Genomic DNA, 23,537 nt, shown 5'->3' with positions numbered 1-23,537 from the left:
TTCAACTTAGGTCTCCCCCACTCTGAGAAGCTTCATGCTACAAGAAATTCCATCCTTCTAGTTCAAAACGGTGTCTTGGGCCCGACCCTGTGCCGGGCGTGTACTAGACTCTCAGCAAGCGTTTGTCGAATGAATGAATGAGCGCAGCGAGGCCTCTCTAACCCCGCCCCTCTGCGCAGGCTGGCGGCGCGCGTCATGTGGCGGGTGGAGAGAGAGGGCGGCGGGCTCACGGAGGGCTGCCTGGTCCCCGTGGACGACCTGCAGAGCCACGTGGAACACTTCGAGGAGGAGGCGCTGAAAGAGCTGCGGGGGGACGTGGACACTTTCCTGCAGTACTGGCCGCCCCAGAGCCAGCAGTTCAGCATGCAGTACATCTCGCGGATCTTCGGCGTGGTAAGATTTCTCCCAAAGTGGCCTTGGGGCTGGGCTGGCGCCCGGGATTGTCCGACGAAGGACCTTCCAGATGCTGCCAGGTCCGTGTGGAAGGGGGGGCCAAGAGAAGTGCTGGACGGGGGAAAGAGACCTCACATGACGAACTTTCACCCAGTTCTCTTTCCGGTCTTCCTTTACTCTGAGGTCATGCCTGCATGGCTGAAGTCAGCACCCCAAGCGTAAACTACTCATTAGCTCTGAGCGGTAGATTTTGATGGTGATTTACCTTCTCGTTCATCTGCACTTCCTATATTTTCTCTTCTCCACATTGAAAACGAAGACCCAGTCACTATCCCTTCTTGCCCACCAGTCACTTTGGAAGTAAGACTCTTCCTTTTCCCACATCTGATGTGCTGATCGTGGGCAACCAGGGAGAGGAGAGTAGGGGCTTTCTGGAGGGCACTGCCTTGAGCAACCTATCCAGGCCTCTTGAAGCCATGAGGGTCCGGGAGGACGGGGTGGGAGCCCAGGGGGTCAGCAGTCTCAGGCCGTGGGCTATGGGGGCACATTTCCCATCTGGCAGGCCCGGCCCCTTGTGGGGTGCTGGTGAGTGGGCTACTGTTATTGTGATAACAGTAGCATGATCACACGCAGCATCTCTCACCATGTGCCAGTGCTTCTGTAATAGTGAGAGTTCTCCAGAGAAACAGAACCACAAGGATGTACTGTGTGTGTCCATGTATGTGCATACATATATATATATGGTATATTATACTCTTAGCATATATATATTCTATATGGAGAGAGAGAGAGAGAGAGAGAGAGGGAAGGAGATTTATTTTAATGAACTGGCTCTTGTGTTGGTGGGAGCTCCTGGTAGGCCATCGGGCTGAAGACCCAAAGAAGAATTGCGGTTCAAGTTCAAAGGCAGTCCACTGGCAGGATTCCTTCTTGCTCAGGGGCAGTCAGTCTCTGTTCTGGAAGGCCTTCAACTGATTGTATGAGCCCATCTCCATTGTGCAGGGTAATCTGCTTTACTCAAAGTCTACCAATTCAAATGTTTATCTCATCCAAAAAACACCTTCACAGAAACATACAGAATAATGTTTAACCAAATATCTGGTCACCACAGCCCAGCCAAGTTGACAGAAAGATAACCATCATAGCCTTCCAGATATTATTTTGTGCAGTCTTTACAAAACAAGATGAAGTCCGTGGTTTTAACATTCCTATTTTATAAAACAGAAAGCCTAGGGCCAGAGAGGTTACAGGACTGCCAAAGGTCACACAGTGAGCTGGTGTCCAAGGAAGGTCTAGAAGCAGTCTGTCTGATGCCAGAGTTTCTACTCTCACATGTGGAGTTTCTATGCTCCACAGCCTTGGTGTGAATGGGTGTCATAGACTATCTTGAGTATCTCTAAGGTGGTCTGGGGACTACAGCCAAGGATGCTGTAATCACCAAGGCGTAGAGCTGAAAGGACCCATGAAGATCATCTAGTCTAACTTATTTAACCTACAGATGGGAAAATAAGAGCTCAGAGAAAAAAGAAATTTGCCCAAGGTAACACAGCTTATTAGTGGTACTGACGGGCTTAACTTCATGTACTTGCTGAATGACCAATAAGATTGATGGAGAAAGTGACTGTCCTCTAGTATCAATAACAAATAGCTATGTGCTATACAGATCAGTATATATCAATAAATGTATATTGTGTTATAAATATTATGGATAGCATGTATTTATATATATGATTTTTACATTTGGCAGAAACTTGTGTGCAGATATTAATGTATCCTAGGTAATATTTATTCTTATACATTTTTTTATACCCTGAGAGCAGACATTTGGAATCTATTTCTATAAAAAAATAACCTTTTTTAAGGAAAAAGAAAGAAATCAGGTGCCGTATAAGCAGTAACCAATTTGATATGCCTGGCATTCAGAAATAAATGTTGCACTCATCAGATTTTAAAATTGTGGACAGGGAGTACAAGGTATCCACCAGACACAAAAACAGATGTTAATTTTATTTTATGAATAGTTATAGGAGTTGAGAGTAGTCAAAGGTAGCAGAGGAGACACACACACGCAAAGCAGAGAAGGGCACAGAGAGAGAAACCAAGATAGACGCTGGGGAAGACTCGTGAGACCCAGATACAGGAAAAAGGAGAAACTTCTCAGAACCAACATTTCCATCTTGGGCCTTTTTATTTTTTTATTTTATTTTATTTTTTGACTGTGCCACACGGCTTGTGGGACCTTAATTGCCCGACCAGGGATTGAACCTGGGGCCCCAGCAGTGAGAGCACTGAGTCCTAACCACTGAACCACCAGGGAATTCCCATTTGGGGCCTTTTTAGAATACAGCTACCCAAAACTTTCAAGGTGGTGGTGCATTTTAGCAAATAGGAGACTCTCCCACGGTGCTAATCTTGAGGGTCATTTGGAGTCACACAGAGAACAGGAGACTGACTGTCTCGTTTCCAGACTCTCTAAGCATTTCCAGGATGAGACCAGGTTTTCTATTTTTTAAAAAACTTTCAACAGCTGGAGGGTGTTCTGCGCCAAGTCTATGTTAGCTGACTCTCCTCTTTTCCCCTGGGTAGATTAACTGCAATGGTTTCACGCTCAGTGACCAGAGAGGCCTGCAGGCAGTGGGTGTGGGCATCTTCCCCAACCTGGGCCTGGTGAACCATGACTGTTGGCCCAACTGCACGGTCATATTTAACAACGGCAAGTGAGTATGTCTTCAACTTGGGTTGGTATGTTGGGGATGGGGAGACCTTATGGTATTGTCTCTACCCTTGATTTAAACCAAAAGTAACCTGTTGAACCTGAGCTAGCATGGACTCCAAATGGACAGAACATAGAAATTTTATTCTAGAATAATTGTGAATAGGAGAAACATAATGAGGAAGATGGCAAAGAATTCCACGTGAGTAATTTTGGAGTCTCTGTATGTTTCTTGAGGTTGCCTAGATATGTTAGATAAACCTCTAACTACTACATAATTTAGAACTTGAAGCCTGAGATTTTCTATCTAGAGGTCATTGCAGAACATCATCAACTGAGAAGGCGCTTGGCAGGAACAGTCAAGTTCCCAGCAGAAGTCAGAAGGCACATGCAGGGGTTACCCTAAGAGAAGTTAGTAAAAGCACAATTGACGGAAGTGTGGGTAGAGTCGAAGAAATTGACAAAGAATGGTGAAATGTCCAGGGTCTAGTGACAGAATGAAACCATTACCACCTTTTGACCTGGAGGGGCAATGGAGGAAGTACGGTTCTTGCAGCTGGTGAGAGCTGTAGCCATGGGAGGGGGCCCTTTCTCCCTGCCCACCCCCGCCACTCCAACAGCTTGGCTGTACCTGTAGAGAAACCAGCCACTGCTAGAACCGTGGTGTGGCAGAGGGAGAGCCAAGAGACTAAATACCCCAACCTCTTTCTCCTCCCATCTTCTGATCTCCTCCCGTGGGCCAAACCCCAACCAGAAGCCAGAGGGCCAAGGAATCTGGGTGATGAAGCCCTCAGAGGTCAGCCCTGCGCCCCTGGAAGGCACAGGTCAGGGGACAGAAGGGCAGAGAATGGAATTTGGGGTGGAACGCAAATGGAGAAGAGTCAGCAAACAGGATGAGCCCCTCGTTGTCCATGGCTTAGGCTGGGGGGCTTTGGGGGAATGAGGCCTAAACAATATTTCTTTTGCTCTTAGAGACGAGCTCTTATGACAGGTGCAAGTTGACTCTAAGCCATCAACAAGGAGCAGGCTTCCCCCCAAAGATAATGGTTTCTGGTTCTCAGCCAAGAGTCAAGCTTAAGTTCCAATAGAGCGAGGGCTCTGATTTCCCTCTTCCTTCCTATTTCTGGAAGCAAGGGCGTGCATGACAGTAGCACTTGAGAAAGTCACTCAAGACAGGACAGTTCATTTTGCACCCAGATGATTATCTTTCCCCAGCATTTGTATTTCCCTTTGTAAGCCTCTTGGGGTCACTGGCCTGGACCTCATGGAATCCTCCCCAGAGGAGCTGGTGTCTGGAGTTACCCTGGTTGGCAGAGAAGATCAGATTCACATGTGGGGCTGGTCTTTCTGGACACCACTCCCCTAAGTGGCGGTGACCCAGAGCTCTTCTTGTCACCACATGTAGCAGCCACAAGAACCCGGGGGCCCTTTCTTCAGATCATCACCAGTGCCCGCTCTGGCTTCCACGCATCCACTAATTTCAAGCAGCCACATTGTACCCGAGCTTCTTGGATGTTGTGCAAGAGGTGACTGCAGTCACTGTCTAGCTGCCTGCCATAGTGGAAAGAACACTGGACGCGGTGCTAGGAGCCCAATTCTAACCCCAGTAATTTCTGCATACTTCCTGTGTGATGGGTCTCCAGACACAGTTCAAACTGTTCCCGAAATAGACATTCAAAGAGGCCACCCTTATTTGTCCAAGATGCTTGTTAGTGGGACAATAATAGCCTCCCATGTGTTTTCTTAGCACTCTACTTTTATTTTATTCTTTTGGAAAAGAATGCCTGAAGGAAGGTTTATTTCAGTAGAAGAGAAAGCTGAGCCAGGGTTTGAATCATCCAAAGATCGCCTGATGCTGCTTCTTGGTGGCCACACAGCTGGGGACTCTAAGTTGAAGCCCTTATTAGTGTACCACTCAGAAAACCCCAAGGCTCTGAAGGGGTACTCCAAGCCCAATTTGCCCACGATTTGGCGCTCAAACAGGACTAGGCAACCTGGAGCATCTTTCATGAATGGTTCCCATACTTTTTGTGCCCTGCCATTGAAAAATACTGTAGCACTCTACTTTTCAATGCGTTGTCTCATGACGGTCTCATTACCAGGTTACAGATGAGAATACCGAGGCCCAGGGAAGTGAAGCAACTTGTCCAGACTGAATCCCTTTGAACCCAGAACTTCTCATTCCAAATCCAGTGCACTTTCCACTATAGCAGGCTGCCTCTTGTCAAGGGAGCCCAGCTAGGAGCGGCTGGGATAGAGATGGTTGTGATGACCAAAGCTTTGATGGCATAACCTGGAGTGCTGTGCACCCTTGCTAGCCGTACGGGATAAGCCAATGGTAATGATTTCCATTTGGGTGTCTGTTTTGTTTTTCAGTCATGAGGCAGTGAAATCCATGTTTCACACCCAGATGAGGTGGGTCAGTCTTTGGAAACATCCCTGCTGCTCTGACCCATCTCCCTCACTTGCCTGGTTTGCTGGGGCTGCCCCTTCACGAGACTCCTTGGCTGTCTGTCCGTAATGTCCTTCTGCTCCCCAGAATCTTGTCTTTGTTGGATGCTGCGTGTTTAATGCATTTATATTAATCATTTTGTTCCTCACCCACCCACTACCTGCTGTGCCTATGCTTCCCTCTCTTACTCCTCATTTCTCTCTCTCCTCCAACCTCAAAGCGTGAAGGTCCTTTCCAGTCCACATCATCTTAGCAAAAACCCACACTCTCCCTTTAAACCCTGCTTATCGTGAAATGAGCACTGTTGATATTACTGACCTACTAAAGGACTCTGTGTTTTTTTGGGGTTTTTTTTGCGGTACGCGGGCCTCTCACTGTTGTGGCCTCTGCCTTGCGGAGCACAGTCTCCGGACGCTCAGGCTCAGCGGCCATGGCTCACGGGCCCAGCTGCTCCGCGGCATGTGGGATCTTCCCAGATCGGGACACGAACCCGTGTCCCCTGCATCGGCAGGCAGACTCTCAACCACTGCACCACCAGGGAAGCCCAAGGACTCTGTGTTTGTTTATAACCTCCAACTTCTCACTCAGACTGGTTCTGAAAATGGTACCCATAACTGTGATGTTTTTGAAAAATATTTATTCATAGTATTCTCTTTATTGCTTCTGGCCAACTATGAATTAGTGGTTTAGGTTAGATTTTACTTGGGACTTTTCTTAATGACAACTCCACAGCCCCAGTGGGCCTTTTTCTCAAGGTGGGCTTGAAAGTACTTGAAATGATCTTCGGATTAACAACAAAATGCTGTGTGGAAGTTTGGGCCTTGGGAGGGCAGGGGTAGGAGTGGTCGGTGCACCTGAGTCTGTGTTGATGTGCGTTGCGAGGGACTTCGGACGATTCACATCATCTCCTGGGCGTTTGGTTCTATATTTGTAGAGCAAAGGTCAAGGTGAGAGCGTGTCTAGGGACCTTCCTAATTCTAAGTCTCTGTGGCCCTGGACTCTGCTCCTGACCTCTCTACAAGAAATACTTAAGTTGCCTACTTGTGGCTCAATTGGCTGAACTGTAGAACTGCAGAGCATTAGAGATGGAAGAGGTCTGGGATCCAAAACAGAATAGTGGTCACTATTCCTCCCCTGATTCCCGGTGCCAGGTTAGGTAAAATGGGGCATATAAATGTACATTTCTTATACCTAAGTGACTTGACATTAATTTGGTTTTGAAAACTCTCTCATATCATTGAAATAATTTGAGATACTCTGAGACCTTGTGGGAAATGGATTAACCTTGGTGCGAAGCAAAGCTACTGGCCAACTCAACTGGTCACTGATTCACTGTTGAACGAGGACATGTCAATATAGTGAGCTGCCTCTGTGAAAGGGCTAGTGGGAGCAGAATTGCTTACTTATCCTGTATTATCACATATATTGGGCAAGGCAGTGTACCCCACTTTGAGAGAAGGTTCTTTAACCTTAAGCGGTCACCTCAGGGGCCTGGACATGCAAGTCACTGCTGTTCCTCGCTTGGCTGTCACCTCCGAGCACGTGGAAGGGGCTCCCTCTGACTGGGACCTTTCTCTGGTGCTGGAATCTTCTCCTGCCTTTCACGTGGCATCTGAATCAGCCTCTCTGGGAGGTAAAGGAAATGACCATGGACTTCTCTGTAGATGCTTTCCCAGCCCTCTGCATCCTGCCCCTCACTCTCTGGGTGATGGGTTCCCTCTGGGCAGGGAGGCCCCCTGATGTTGGGGGGATACAGGGGCATAGCTTAGGATCCAGCTTGCCGGGCTCACCACTCTTTCTGTAGTTTCTGGACTCCTGGGTGGAAGATGCATGGCTGAGAGGCCCACAGGCTGGTCTCAGCTAGTTTGGCTTAGCTGGGTGTCAGTTGTGCAGTGGGATTTTGTCTTCAGTACATTCTGTATCTATCACATGGTGAGGTGTGTAGTGCTGTAAGTAATTGGAGGGTCAGGTCTAGGCTGGAAGGGGGTTACAATGTCATCTTCTCTCACTAACCACCTTCAACCCCAAAGCCATGTCCCCCAGTAAACACAAAAGTGAACAATGCAGTGGGCTAATAAAGAGCTAGCCTTTATTTGCCTCAGAGATCTCTAGGCATAAGTCTCCTCACATAAATTAGGTCTGAACCATTGGACCAAAGGTTAAGGTAAGAGGGGGCTTATAATTAGACACAGAACGGGCCAAGCTTCTGGGTAACTGAATGTGCGTGTTTCTGAGAGAAGCAGTCTCCAAACTAACCAGAAATGACTGTCAAGGCTTCTCTTGTTTGGAGTTTTTGCCTTATTATTTCTCCATTCCTTTGTTACAGACAATCAGTAGCTAAATGCACTGGGAGACCTGCAGGCGTGGAAGCTTTGTGTGCTTTTGTGATGGAGCCCAGACCTCTACTGGGAGTCTATTTGAGCTGATTCCAGAGCAATTAGCTGAATGGAGCAGATTTGATTGTTATAATGAGTAGAGTAGAACTCTCCAGAAAACTGTCCTTTACACCACATCTCCCCCTTTGGGGGGGAATGGAGTTTTCTCAGTGTTAGTGGAGGTCGTTGTCTTTGAGACTCAACTTCTTGAAACCTTGAAGAGCGTACATCCCACCCCGGATCTGATGGACTCTTCTCCTTTACCCTGCTCCAGAATTGAACTCCGGGCCCTGGGCAAGATCTCAGAAGGAGAGGAGCTGACCGTGTCCTATATCGACTTCCTTAACGTCAGCGAAGAACGCAAGAAGCAGCTGAAGAAGCAGTACTACTTTGACTGTACGTGTGAGCACTGCCAGAAAGGGCTGAAGGACGACCTCTTCCTGGGTGTGAAAGACGACCCAAAGGTACAGGCAGCCCCACCACTGGGGTGCTTCTGGGCATCTTCCCCAGGAGCCAGGCGAGGGCAGATTCCACAGCTAACCAAGGTGCCACTGCCCTGGTGGACAGAGCGGGTGGTGGACAGAGCACGCAGATGGGTCCCAGCTAGCGTCCTGGTACCACTGCTTGCCAGGTGTCTGACTTTGGGGAAGTTACTCTGTTTTCTCATTTGTAAGATAGGAATGATGGCACCTGCTACAGGGGTTGTTATGAGGATTAAGCAAGATGATATATGTAAAAGGAGAGGCATAGAGAGTAGACACTGAAGGAGAGGCATAGAGAGTAGACACTGAAGGAGAAACATAGAGAGTAGACACTGAAGGAGAGGCGTAGAGAGTAGACGCTGAAGGAGAGGCGTAGAGAGTAGACGCTGAAGGAGAGGCATAGAGAGTAGACGCTGAAGGGGAGGCGTAGAGAGTAGACGCTGAAGGGGAGGCATAGAGAGTAGACACTGAAGGAGAGGCATAGAGAGTAGACGCTAAAGGAGACGCATAGAGAGTAGACACTCAGTAAATTTAAGTTCCTCTTCTTGCCCCTTTGCAGGTTAAGTGATGCTGAGAATTCCATATAGAGAGACCAGATGGGCAAAGAGATTTGTTGTCGGGTTATCACAAACATATTCCTAGTCCCATGGAAATGGGCAATGGGGAGATGGGGCAATGTTTGGATTGCTTAATATGCTTAATTCCTGAGTAACTGTTGCCTAATTGATGGTGAGACCACTCAGCACTGGAAGTCTTACCAAGGGAGATGTCCCCCAGCGCCCCCTTCACAATAAGCAGGCCTTCGTAGAGGCTCCTGAAGAAGACCTCAAGACCTCAGATAATCAACTATACTTCAATTTAAAAAAAAATAAAAGAGAGCGAGAGACTTAGGAACGAAGGCACCTGGTCCAGGAATGCAAATATGCGAAGAGCATGACCTGCCGGGGGACCTGAGTCCTTGGCTGCATCTCCCTTCACAGACTGCGGTGCTCTGGCCCTGCACCAAATCCCCTGTGGGGAGGGCAGCTTTCCCCCCACCCGTGAGGCCTGCCAGGGAGAGCCTTTGGAATTGCCTATGGTCAGGTCTGAAAAATCACACGTAGGTTTTTAACCGGGAGCCATTCTCCTCGGGGAGGCTAACCCAGCACTTCTATATAATTCACAGTTCACCAGAGCATTTAAGATACAAATATACTTCTGAATTAACTTCTGCATCCTAAGTGTGGGCAGAAACTTGTCTCTGGTTAGAGCAAAGGCTACAAGCAAAACTGACTTCTAGGTTCATATGGAGGGACCCCTCTCAATGACTTCATTACCCAGTGGTGTCAGTGCTACTGTCCAGATAGCTCTGTTCCCCCACTTGATGCACCTCTCTTTCATTTTCAGGCTCTTCGAGGCTTCTTTTGCCACTAACTTATTTTTACTCTCAATATATAATATTTTTTACCCTTTGGCCAAGCAGTTCTAAGAATTTACCCTGCAGATATACTTGCGTATGTGCATAGGAATATATGTGTAAAGAGATAGTACATTACGGCATTGTTGGGAACAGCAAAATATTGGAAAAAAGCTAAATAACCACCAATAGGGAAATATTTAAGTTAAGAAAATAAACTAATGAGGTAGATCTTTGTGTACAGACATGGAATGAGCTCTCTTTCTTTTTTTTATTTACTATTTTTAAAAATTGAAATATAGCTGATTTACAGTGTTGTGTTAGTTTCTGGTGTACAGCAAAGTGACTCAGTTATACATACATACATATATTCTTCTTCATATTCTTTTCCATGATGATTTATTACAGAATTTTGAATATAGTTCCCTGTTCTATACAGTAGGACCTTGTTGTTTATCATTCTACATGTAATAATTTGCATCTGCTAGTCTCAAACTCCCAATACTTCCCTCCCCCATCCCCCTCCCCCTTGGCAACCACAAATCTCTATGTCTGTGAGTCTGTTTCTGTTTCATAGATAAGTTCATTTGTGTCACATTTTAGATTCCACATCTAAGTGGTATCATATGGTATTTGTTTTTCTCTTTCTGACTTACTTTGCTTAGTGTGATAATCTCTAGGTCCATCCATATAGCTGCAAATCACATTATTTCATTCTTTTTTATGGCCGAGTAATATTCCATTGTACCATATCTTCTTTATCCATTCATCTGTCGATGGACATTTAGGTTGTTTCCATGTCTTGGTAATTGTAAATAGTTGAGCTCTATTTCTTAAGGGAAAAGAGTTAAGGGGCTGAACATTGACATACGAATTCGTTTCCTAGGGCTGCCGTAACACAGTACCCCAAACTGGGTGGCTTACAATAGAAATGTATTGTTTCTCAGGTCTGGAGGCTAAAATCTGAAATCAAGGTCTTGGCAGGGCTGGTTCCCTTTGAGGGCTGTGAAAGAAGGGTCTGTTCTAGGCCTCTTTCTTTGGCTTGTAGCTGACCCTGAGCCTTTTCACATGGTCTTCTCCTCATGTGTCTCTTTCTCTTCACCTGACATTGTTTTTTTAAGAACACCAGTGCTGTTGGATTAAGGGCCCATCCTACTTGAGTATGACCTCATCTTAACAAATTACATCTGCAATGACCCCATTTCTAAATAAGGTCAGATTCTGAGGTACTGGGGGTTAAGACTGCAACATAGGAATTTAATTTGGGGGGGATGAAATTCAACCCATAACACTGTGTATGCTACCATTTCTGAAAATTAAATTTATTAAATTATTTCAATTAAAAGGGACACATGCCCTGACACAAATTCGCTCACCCCACCTGGATGTGCAAGCAGAGTCAGTCTCCAAACAGACAGAAGTAGGAGGAGGAATCTGTAACCAGTGGATCAACGATGCCTAGTGTGGAGAAGTTGAGAGTCATCCCTCCCAGGCAGGATACAAAGCAGGAATGTGTTCCTTATAGGAACAACCCCATTTTCACAGAATCAAATGTTCTGTTTTCCAGGAAATATGTACTGACACTTATGTGTGGGGCACTGAACACAGTACCACAGGAGCTACAGAAAAGAATAAGCTACTGTGTCCACCCTCACCCTGACCTTCCAGAACCTGCAGGATAATATGTGTCTTATCAGCAAGCCAGCCAGCCTTCCCTCCTGGTGCCTGGCCCTGAGTATTTTTTTCATAACTTGCTTCCACCACTACCTAATTTTTCAAAGAGGCCAGACCCTCTTTTCTCCCTTCAGAAATTAAGTGAAACAACTGTGTAGTCATTTCTCTAAATTTTTCAATATTTACCTGGCAACTCCAATAGTTAAATAGGTGATGTGTGGCTGTTAGCTCCTGTCCCTTCACTTTAGCTACGCTCACCAGCTGGTGACTGTATGCCGACATCTTTCAGTCTGAATTAGCAGAGCTGACATCTCTCTTGATATAAAAACATCGATGATTTCTGCTTGAACCGACCTTGATTCAAAGCGAAAACTGTCTATTATTTTTATATCACATTGGGTTTCTCTGTTAAAATAAAGAAATAACTCAAAATAAAAATGACTCAACCAAAACAAGTAAGCAGAGAAAAGAATTGAGTATGACTTTTTAAAGGCAAGTGCATCTGAAGGCATAATAAAAAGCCATTATATTGTAGTGGAAAGAATACTGGAGAATTAGGAGGCCTGTGTTCTAGTTCTGGCTGTGACCCTGAATGTCTGAGCTTGGGCACGTCTCTTCCTTGTGGGTCTCAGTTTCCTCATCTGTAAAGTGGAGCATTGGACTAACTTATTAACAGTTCCTTCAAGCTTTTCTATCTACGATGTCATCACAGTTGCTCTTCTTTCTTCATTTAAATAATGCTTTATCCCAGCCTGACAAGCTCCTTTCTATACACCAGCCTTTGTGACTCATCTTCAAACCTTAAATTGGCATCAAAATTGTTTCTGACTCCTATGTATATATTATAAATAACTAAATAAATATAATAAAAACATACACATATAGACCTGCATAAAAATAAAAACCAAATTTTTTAAAAATGAGACCATAACACCAATTTCCCCCGATTGTAGCTTTGGACCCTCCTTGTTTAGGCTGTTTGGTTCTCTCTCTCTCTCTCTCTCTCCAGCCTTCAGCTATGGTTTTTACAATAGGAATGTTCCAGTTTCTCAAGGTTGGGGAGCTAATGTCCCTCTTTCCTTCCCCTCCTCTTTTGATTCCTCCTCTGGCTTCTACCCCTCTCCTCCGGTTCCTTTCTCTTCCTCCCTGTTTTCTATTAGTTGTGGTGTGCTCCTCGAGAGGGGAGCCTCTCTCTGTGGGCTTCCTTACATCCTATCTGCAGATCAGGTTTTCCTGCCTTTACTCCGAAAAGGGAGCCAAGTGGAACCGCCCATTTCCCTTCTCCGAATAGCTTTATCCCATGTTGCATGTGTCAGTTAATAACCTTTCAGCCAGGTTGTTTTGAGAACATTGGCAGTTGCCTCCTTGAAAAAATTTAATTCCCTTCCAGAGCTTAAAGTAACACTCTTCCTTACAACATCAAACTGAGCAAGGCTTTCATTAACACCTAACAGCTTGGTACTCCCTGAATTTACCCTACAAGATATTGATTACCCCAGAAGATTCACTAAGTATTTTGAGTTTTAAAGACAATGGAACGTACAGTGGGTTGGAGACTAGTGTGATTTTATGAGCCAACACTTGGGCAACAAACTATAGGTGAAACTAAAGATGTACGTTTGATAGATGGGTGACACACCTCCGAACCACCAGTCACAGAACTCTACACAACCAGGCAAGATATGGACTCCTCTCACTAATGTGCTTGATTCCAACGGGCTAAGGAAAGCAGACGCACGCTGAAATGACTGGTCTTGGGACCAAGGCATGGTCTGCTAACTAGCAGAATGCTGAGTAGCGCTCGGGCGGGAAGCCAACATTCGGGTCGTCAGGCAGGAAGGCAGCCAGAAGCCAGGAATCTCAGACAAATCAAAGGTCAAGGTGAAAGTTAAGTCAGGAGTGAGACCTGCCAGAAGAACTCAGAGCATTGATGGATGCATCAGATGCTGGAGCCGGGCTGTGAGACAAGTACAGAAACAAATACAGAAGAATTGCAGGGAGGCCCAGATACAGAAGGATATGGAAAGGAAGGTAGTCAGAATTTTAGGGATGATCAAGAACTCTGCAGAAGCCAAAGTAGGTGAAGTGGGGAGAAGCATAAATATAATCCCACTTCCCTAAGTGATCTCGACCCTGAGGCAAGCTGTGCTGGGTTCGGGTTCTCCTATTACAAGATGGACACTGTGGAACTGGCTCAAGACAGGCTGGGAGCCTGAGGGAAGACCCTTGATCTCCACGTATTAGGGGGCTGTATTTTTAAGGGAACAGATGCCCATTCTCCTGTAACTTTTTGGTAGTTTAGTGATGGTGACCTCACAAAATAATGTGAGCAGCAGATATAAACACAGCTGTTGATCCCGATTCTTCGTGGTGAAAAAATTGGACGACCAGAGAACTGATTAAATTGTTCTAGTTTTGTACGGTGGAAAACTCTAGTTACTAAAAAGGCGATATAGGTATTTTTATATTTACATGCGAAAATATCCACAATCTACTGAGTGAAAAAAAGTAGGCAATAGACAGAAATATGTTATTATTCCAGTTAGAAAAAGATTGATGCTATTGACATATACACCCTCATGCATGTGTGTACATGCAGGACTGCAATTCAGCCAGAACACACTGATACAGTCATACAGACATACTCTTTGTTGATGTGTCTGTGCCTTTGATAGGTCGGTGCCTTTCCTATACCAGTTGTTACATAGTTTAAATATTTTTCCTCTGTATACTCACTGGAAAATACTCCTCAACGTGCTGTGTCCATCTTCGTGTGGGTTCTGGGCATTTCTACTGTTTTCTCCGTACTTTTTCATACTGTTTTAATTTTTTACAGTTTGCATATGTTAATTTTACAGTCAGAATAAATAATAAAGGTATTTTTATTTTGGAAAAAAGTTAGATTTGCCCAAGCAAAAAAAAAAAAAAATCTTTTTTTCAGAAAAAAACTTCTCTTTCTTTAGTTTTTTTTTTTTTTTTTTTTGCTGTTGAGTTTCTTGGGTTTTTTTTTGCCACGTGGTACACGGGATCTTAGTTCCCTGACCAGGGATCAAACCTGTGCCCGCTGCAGTGGAAACGAGGAGTTTTAACCACTGAACCGCCAGGGAAGTCCCCCCAGAAAAGAGCTTCTGATATGGATAAACATAGCAAGCAAACTTTTCCTTTGGTCTTTGAGAAATTTGGCACTTTTTCTTCAAAATTATCGTGCCTTCACGGGAACTGGCTTCTTAATTATGGTACCTCAAATATCAAAACCTCATTTTTTTTTTTTTTTAACAAGATCACTAGACTGCTTAGGCAAACATAAACATAGGGAGCCTGGTAGGTCTAGATTTCACGGCTGACAAGTTCTCTCATGGATATCCTTTTGGTCTAGACAGGGAAATAGGGACTGGTTGCAGAGACACTTGGAAGGGTTGACAGCCCATAGCCACAGGGCCCTCTTTAATGAGCTCCAACGGCAAACTGGAGTATGATATTTTTTGGTCAAGTCCCCGGCCTCTGTCCTCAACCACTGGACCACCAGGGAAGTCCTGAGCTATAGGGACCTTGCATGGCATTTACAGAACTGAAGCATTCAATGAAGAAGGCATTAATCTTGTACTACAGTGAATGTCAAAGGGGGCAGCTGTTCAAAGATGCAGTGGGTTGCCTCACAAGGGGGTCTCCAACTGAATGTCCCTCCCTTTCCCAGCCCTCTCAGGAGGTGGTGAAGGAGATGATACAGTTCTCCAAGGATACGCTCGAAAACATTGACAAGGCTCGCTCTGAGGGTTTGTACCACGAGGTAAGAATTCATTTTTCTTTTTTTGCGGTACGTGGGCCTCTCCTTGTTGTGGCCTCTCCCGTTACGGAGCACAGGCTCCGGATGCGCAGGCTCAGAGGCCATGGCTTACGGGCCCAGCCGCTCCGCGGCATGTGGGATCTTCCCGGTCTGGGGCACGAACCCGTGTCCCCTGCATCGGCAACTCACTGAAACTGGGTTTGAGGAGAGCACAGGCAGCCTGACAAATGTCCTGGGGCTGGGGGTGTCTGTGATATCAGGGATGGAGGAATGGAAATGGCAGTGGGTGTCTTGCTTTCTCGCGTCCTGGCTACAGTGTCCAGATCTACTAACTGTGCATTCAACCCTGGCTCTAGAAACACCAGGCGTTCTCAACTGGCTGTACACAAGAATCATTGAAAAAATCCTGATGCTCAGGACAATTCCTCCAGAACCTCTAGGAGTGGGACCCAGACATCAAGATTTGTAAAGCTCCCGAGTGATTTCAACAGGCACCTAGAGTTGAGACCCACGGCCAACACTGACCTGCAGAGCACGTGCCTGCACTGAATTCACAAAGGCAGCTTGTTGGAAGTACAGATTCCCGTGTCTCACCCCCTAAGGTGTGATCCGTCTAGTCTGCAACAGAACACAGGGACCATGAAGCAGTATTTTTCCCCCCAAGCTCTTTAGACAATTTGGTAGCTAGGTTTGGATGGCACGAGGGCATGGCAAGGTGGGAGATTAATTTCTGTTCGTTTCTATCTGCTTTTCTCTGATCTTCATTCGCCTCCTTTCCTCACTCATTCTTTGCCCACTTTTGAGCCCTTACTGGGGTGACCAACACACGACATGCTCCTTGCCTCCCGGGAGTTCTGTCAGCTTGCGGGGAGAGAGTCCCATGAACAAAGTGTTGCTGTACAGTCCGGAAAATCTATGGCAGAGGCTCGCTGTAGGAGCTGGAGCTCCGGATTCCATTCCTCTGTCGTCTTCTTCGTTTGTCCTCTTCTCTGCTCACGCTTGGTAGGGTCGGGTGCAGGGCTGGACGCTGCTCATGGGCTTACAAGGATTGTCTTCAGGATAGATTGTTTGCCAGCTCACAGTTTGCCACGCCCCTACCTGGCTGCCTCATGGGCCTCTGGGAGAGTCTCAGAGAAAACTGGTTTCCACGCATTTGAAATGGAAAGAATTGTGTGACATTTCTCCCGTGAGTGTGGCAAGGGAAGGAGGGGAGAACTGTGAACCACTAAAATCTAGAGACCATCTGACTCTGTAGGGTGTAACTGAAGATACGTCTACACATGAATCAGTTGGAAAAGCCCGACTATAAAGCCGCTTGTGGTCGGGCCCGTCTTCTTCCTCACCAGGACCCATGTGGTCTCCTCCTGATGGGTCGCCTGGCCTCTCTCTCTGCCAATCCCTCCCGTACCCTTCGAGCAGGGCATGACTGTCCAACCTCACTGTGCATAAGGGCCACCCAGGGGCAGATGTGAAGGATGCCATGGTCCCTCCCCCTGGTATTCAGTTTCAATTGGTCTGGGGTAGGACTCAGACGTCGGGATTTATAAAAGCTCTCCAGATGACTCCAGAGCACAGCCAGGATGCAGAATCATGGGAATGATGGTTAAGATAAAGCTCCACTGCTTGATTTGAATACTTGCTCCATTGCTCACTTTCTGTGTAACTTTGGCAAAGCACTTGCCGCTCTGTGCTTCAGTTTCCTCGTCTGGGAGAATGGGAATATTAGTAGTGCCTACCTCATTGTGTTGTTCTGAGAAGAAGTACATATATATGTAGGAACATGGCTTTCATAACTCCCTGCTGACTTCTGTGATAACTCCTCATTCTGCCATGTCAGCTGTGTCTCCCACTGTTACCCTTGCCATCCCTACATCTTAGCCAAACAGGGCCATTTTGCTATTCAGATCACAAACTTGTGCTTTCCCTTCTCTGCCGGTAGTTTCCTCAGGCTTCGAAGAGTGAGCGTCCAATGCCATCGTGATGCTCCCATATGTGAGTCAAGCATGTGCTCTGGGGCAGGGATAACAGACAGGGCCTGTGTCTCCTAGGTTGTGAAATTATGCCGGGAGTGCCTGCAGAAGCAGGAGCCAGTGTTTGCCGACACCAACATCTACACGCTGCGGCTGTTGAGCACCGTTTCCGAGGTCCTCTCCTACCTGCAGGCCTTTGAGGAGGCCTCACACTACGCCAGGAGGATGGTGGACGGCTATATGTAGGTGACGATCCTGGGTCTCAGGTAGTCTCCTGGAAATGTGTCTATTCCAGGGATGGCAAAGAGATGGCACGCATGTCGCTACCTCTCCCTCCTGCGCCCACAGCAGGCATCAGTAATTGATAACTGTCCTCTTTATAACTGAGTCTTTGTATCGTGGTGTTCTGAGCAATAATGTCCAAAGAATCAGATTTGCTACCTGAGATGAAATCTATTTGTCATCCCCGGTCTTCCCCAAATCCTCCAGCTTGTCTATCATTTGGGAGGCATCTTCTGCTTGTGGTTTCCTTAAGGCTAAATCTGGCTTGATTTTAAGTGCTTAGAAAAGTTTCTCCCCCCTAACAATCAACAGAGGCAATCTTGTCAGCTTTAGATTTTATTTTTTTTTTAAAAAAAAGAGGGACTTCCTTGGTGGTCCAGTGGTTGAGACTCCGTGCTTCCACTGCAGGGGGCATGGGTTCCATCCCTGGTTTGGGAACTAAGATCCCACATGCTGCACAGCAAGGTGCAAAAAAAAAAAAAAAAAAAAAAAAAAAAAAGAGGTGTCAGCCATTCTTGCTTATAAATTGTAAAAGGCAGCTCCTTTGCCTTCCCTCTGCTAATGTCCTCTCTTGCCTTATGTGTCCACATGGGCATGTGAATTTGTATTTCTGGCCAAATGAATATGTTGGCGTAAGAAAGTTGCATTTTTTTGAGTGGATGTTACTCATAAACAAAATCTGGGAAACCTGTACACCATGCGAAAGGAAGTCCTGTTAAGAGAGTGCCAAGGAGGTGAAGATACAACCCTGTCCCGAGAAGGACATTCGAATTATTTTTTTTCCCCTGAACTTCCTAGCCCGTTCAAAGGAGGGCTGAAGGCCCCCAGCTCCTTGTACTCAAGTTCCAAGTACAATCCTGACCCCGGTTCCCCATTAGGACTTGCCTCAGTAGCCTAGGTCGGAGCCTCAGCTCTTGCAGCCTCACTGCGTGGGGTGTTTGGCATCTCAGTGCATCTCTGTGTGCCCTAGTCTCCCCTGATGGTTGACGCCTCACAGCGCTGGTGGGAGAGTATATGGACTTCATCAGTGAGGTCACTTTATAAGTTGTCAAATGTTGTGCAGATAAAAGGTAGGTTGGGAATATGTGTCATCATTACTTGCTCTGCCCCTGCAGGAAGCTGTATCACCCCAACAATGCCCAGCTGGGCATGGCCATCATGCGGGCAGGGCTGACCAACTGGCACGCTGGCAACATTGAGGTGGGGCACGGCATGATCTGCAAAGCCTACGCCATTCTCCTGGTGACACACGGACCCTCCCACCCCATCACCAAGGACTTAGAGGCAAGTGGCTTCTTGGGTCGAGTCTGGGCTCTCTGAAGATGGAAGCTGAGGGCTAGACTCTGCTTTTGGAAAGACCCTAGATTGCCTGCTAGGCCAGAAGGGAATTCAGAAATGCTTAGTCCTCTCCCCTTGTTTTACATCTGAGCAAACTGAGGCCCAGAGAAGGGGAGTAACCTGTCCTTGGTCACAAAGCGAGTGGATAGCAACATTGAGGCTTGAACCCTGGGATGCTCCAGGCCTGGACTGAGAAAACCTAATGGTGTGCATGTGTGTGTAGCACGTACATTAGAAAACATGCCACATGGAGTAGAGTCAGGGAGCACAGGCTCTGGGACCAGACTGCTGGGATCCAATTCCAGTTGGACCACTTTCCAGCTTTGTGGCTACAAATATTGAGTGTGTGGGCCTCAGTCTTCTCATCAGAAAAATGGAGAAAAAAGGGTAAGGTTGTGGCAAAGGTTCAATGAATTGATGTGTGAAAAGCACTCAACAGTGTCTGGTGAGTGGCATGCTCTTCATAGCTGCTGGCTGGCTTTGTGCTTCGAGGGCTGATTTATTTGAAAGTGACGGGGTTCAGAGGACTGTCCTCAGGCAGTAGTACAGGGAAAGAGGACAGACTTTGGTGTCATAGAATGTATGTCAGTACATTAAGCTTGTCAAATACAAGTGTTTGTCATTGTATTCACTGCTCTAACCTCAGCCCCTCAACGAAGCCTGGCCCTTGATAAATATTTCGTGAATTAACATACGGGAGAATGAGGGTTTTTCTGTGTGTCACATAGAAATAGTAATCTTCCCGGCCGTTGTAAAGTACAAGGGAATCTCACCCATTTCGTGTATGAGGAAACTGAGGGCTGAAGGGATTAAGTCACTTGCCTGATGTCCCACAGTGTTGATGGGACTTAAGTTCAGGAACCAGGGTTCAAATCCAGTTTCCCACCTAGCAGTTCCTAAGAACAAACATTCTCCGCTGAGAGCATTCCCTCAAGCTACTCTCTCAGGGGTCTGACTCCCTCTTCCTAACAAATGGAGTCCACGGCCAGGACATTAGACTCGCAGTGTATGAGTGTGTGTGTGTGTCCTCTGGGGAGGTACAGTTGAATCTCAGTGGCTGGGAGCCACTTACCCCATAGTCTGTCATTTCCAAAAGGGCCAAGGTAGGTCAGAAACCAACACATCCTGGGGGTTTGTCCTCACTGTTTTCGGTGTATCCGCGTCCCACAGGCCATGCGGATGCAGACGGAGATGGAGCTGCGCATGTTCCGACAGAACGAGTTCATGTACCACAAGATGCGTGAGGCCGCCCTGAACAACCAGCCCATGCAGGTCATGGCTGAACCCAGCAATGAGCCGGCGCCGGCTTTGTTCCACAAGAAGCAATGAGGACCTGCCTGGTGGGAGAGGGGCGCCGTGGCTGGGGAACTGGGGAGACATTCTGGAGGTGGTGGGTTTCTGGGGAGACCCTTGATGAGGAAATCAGCGTAACGCTCAGCCTTGTTGCCGCGGGAATGTCCTACTCTTTTTTCCCAGTGTCATTTCGGTTCATTTCAACTCAGTTCAATTCAATTTAACCTTATCCCAGACCAGTCCAACTCCTCCTACAAATATTTATTGCGATAAATATTTATAGGGATAAAGAAGCTCCAAATGTAGCTGGAGAGGCAAAATGTAAACAATTAAAGCACAGTGTGATAATAAATGCAATGGTAAACTCTATGGAGAGAGGGAGTACAGTGGAGGGCATGTGTCTGGTGTGTGTGTGTGTGTGTAGTGGTGAGGGTGTCATGGAGGAGATGACATCTGAGCTAAGGGTGGCAGGTACCTGGAGTCTCAGGTGGCCACTCACCTATCTGTGCAGGTGTCTCTGGAATATTCGGGATTTGCTGACTGGGATGGGTGATGTTCAGTTTCCTCAGGCGAGTGTGGAGTTATGAAGAAGAGACTGTCTTTGGGCCTTTCAGGTCCTACTCAGAGAACTGAAACTTCTTCAGAAGGGCACGTATGCAGAAGGAGGGCTTTGCCCAAACCACTTGAGGCCTCAGTTTAAAGTCTGGGTTCCCAGCATTATTCTGAAACTACTTCTAGAACACAGAGGGGGAGTGTTTCCTTTCCACACTCTCCCTGCCAAGCCTTGTGATTCCCGTGACGTGGGGCTACTTGGATAATAGCTGAGATTTTTCTGACCATTGGCCTCCTAGGATTGGAGAAGTCTCTTCAGGGTGAAGTTGAGGGAGAAACTTGGAAACCCACATACCTGATGATCATGGGTCCAGCGGAATTGGCTTTTGCGTCTTTTATTTTGTCACGTGTGCCTGGGTGGCCTTTACCAGCTTAGAGTTCATCACTGGCCCCCAGTAAATCTCTATTTTTTAGTAATGCATAGTTATGACTTCCCTTGTTTGATTTCTTTCATTGTCCATTCCCTGGGTCCTCTGCTTTCCTTACCAGAAGGAATGTCTAGTCTGGACTCTGCACACCTAGGTGAGGACCTCTCTGGGAGTGTGACCAACTTGCCCTCATCTCCTGGGAGGCTGCTCTGGTTTCCACCCAAGAGTGTGGGTCTTGGGAATCAACCAATCTAGTTGTCCCATTGGCCTGTTATCTTCTGGGATCCCAAACTTCTCACGAATGTTTTGGGGGATCCTGGACAAAAGCCCCCCCCCATTTGAGAGCGTCACCAAGTCTTCTCTACTCTCTGGGGCCACCCTTGACCCCAGAGCTCTAGCTAACATCTTGAGGTCAGGTGATCCCATCAGGCTCCATATTTGTCATCTGTGCCTAAAGTGTCAGTTCCTCCCTTTCGTCCTCAGAATGATCCACTGCCTCCCTTGTAACCTGACCAACAGCTCTGCCAATGTGCCAAAAACTTTGTCCAAAAACTCTGCAAAGGTGCCGCCTCTGTGCGGAATACTGGCACCTGGCACTTGGCTCTTCATTGAGGACACCTGCTTCTTCAGAACTTTCACAGGGAGACTGACAGTTCTTCTAAGCTCACGTAAGGATGGTACCAGCCCTCTGCCAGGGACCTAACTGTGCCAGTTCAAATGGTCTCTCTTCTATCCTCATATGAAACCTTCCCCCAAACCTCTTCCCTTCTTTGTCACTGTCACCTGCCACACCGCTGGTCATTCCCCCACATTCAAGGTCTTCTTTTCTGTCCCCTCTTCCTCAGATTCGGTGTCTTCGAAGTCCACTTTCACAGACCATCTAAACCACTTGTTTTACAGATTCTTCATTTACTCAATTCCAGGTGTCTTTCCACTTCCCCCATTAAAACCCTCTCTTAGTTACACCCTGGACACTGTCATCCCCCATAATTCCTCCATTTTTTGGCCGCCCTCTGTGGCATGCGGGATCCTAGCTCCCCGACCGGGGATCGAACCTGTGCCCCCGCGCAGTGGAAGGGCGGAGTCTTAACCGCCGGACCGCCAGGGAATTCCCAATTTCTTCATTTTTGATGTCTGACTCTCTGGTCATTGCTTCCCATCTGTTCACTTCTCTTTTTCCTCCACCCCTGATTGCTAGATGGCATCGTATTTTCTCCAGTGTGTCCCCCCTCCTCCTGTCTTCACATCCTTCCAGATAACCAAGGCATCAGCCTCTTTTTCTTTTTGCCCATCCCCCCTTCCTACTCGGCAGAGTCCAGGCCTGGATGAGTTCAGCTGTCTTGTTCCTCTGTTGCACCTGGAGGTCTGAGCACAGCCAGGAAAATGGTACCTCTCAGCTCTGGCGCATCCACGGCCTCTTCTCCAACCTCAGCTGGCCTTGGGGTGCAGCCCAGGCGTGCTCCCTGTGCTTCTCCCTTTGCCCAGTGGTTATTTCAGGTCCTCACTCCTGTCCTCGAGCGAGTCCTCTGCTTTCAGCAGAACCTCATCTCCTGCTTCACCCAGAGGCCAGGAGATGGGGTTCCTCAATTTCCTCTTCCCGCGTTCACACATGTTGTGTCTGTGCTCATCCTTCCCGCTTCCGCCTCACACCAGTGGAACGAGAGCCCCTCTCCTCCAAAGCCAAATGCTCCCCCTGTGCTTTGGACCCCATCCCCTCCTAGGTCCTTGGGGCCCTGCTTCCCGTTTATTCCTTCTCACCTTGGATTATTCACATTTCTCCGTCTACTGGCTTCTTCAAAGCAGTTAATAGATGTGCTGGGGAAACTCTGATCATAATCTTCAAGGCTGAGTTGTTTTTTTTGTTTTTTTTTTGCGGTACGCGGGCATCTCACTGTTGTGGCCTCTCCTGTGGAGGAGCACAGGCTCCGGACGCGCAGGCTCAGCGGCCATGGCCCACGGGCCCAGCCGCGCCGCGGCATGTGGGATCTTCCTGGACCGGGGCATGAACCCGTGTCCCCTGCATCGGCAGGTGGACTCTCAACCACTGCGCCACCAGGGAAGCCCAAGGCTGAGTATTTTTAAAAAAGGCTTTGTCTCCCACAGTTATTATCTGCCTTCCTTTACTTTCCATTTCTTCCTGAACCCACTGCAGCCTGGCTTCCTGAGTCCATGAATGTGGCCCTTCCCACGGTTGACTCTTGGGGGGACTTTTCAGCCCTCGTGTGATTTGGCTTCTCTGCCTCAGTTGGCATCACAGCCCATGATTTCCGGGCACCACATCCTTTGCGATGATCCTCTAATGAGGTTTCTCCCCTGGCCCCGTTTCTCTCCTGCCCCTGGCATTTCCTGGAGCTGGTTTTGTTCATTCGGGTCACTCTCAGTTTGTCCTCATCTCTCTCTGCACA

At 47.3% G+C, this 23,537-nt stretch overlaps 1 protein-coding gene across 1 annotated transcript in view; it reads left to right on the top strand.

The window, feature by feature from the left end:
* The window catches only part of SMYD1 (SET and MYND domain containing 1), a 42,929-nt gene extending 19,903 nt beyond the window's left edge, over positions 1-23,026 (top strand). The window contains exons 3-9 of the mRNA XM_027129102.1: positions 180-393; positions 2,980-3,110; positions 8,208-8,397; positions 15,180-15,272; positions 17,318-17,481; positions 18,637-18,805; positions 20,030-23,026. Coding sequence (XP_026984903.1) covers positions 180-393; positions 2,980-3,110; positions 8,208-8,397; positions 15,180-15,272; positions 17,318-17,481; positions 18,637-18,805; positions 20,030-20,188 — 1,120 coding nt within the window. The 3' untranslated portion in view covers positions 20,189-23,026. The remainder of the gene's footprint in view (positions 1-179; positions 394-2,979; positions 3,111-8,207; positions 8,398-15,179; positions 15,273-17,317; positions 17,482-18,636; positions 18,806-20,029) is intronic.
* The last annotated feature ends 511 nt before the right edge of the window (positions 23,027-23,537 follow it).

The sequence above is a fragment of the Aethalodelphis obliquidens genome, unplaced genomic scaffold (genome assembly GCF_003676395.1).
Source record: "Aethalodelphis obliquidens isolate GAN/ISIS:26980383/991018 unplaced genomic scaffold, ASM367639v1 scaffold35, whole genome shotgun sequence".
Lineage (NCBI taxonomy): Eukaryota > Metazoa > Chordata > Mammalia > Artiodactyla > Delphinidae > Aethalodelphis > Aethalodelphis obliquidens.
This window is presented reverse-complemented; position numbering and strand designations above follow the sequence as displayed.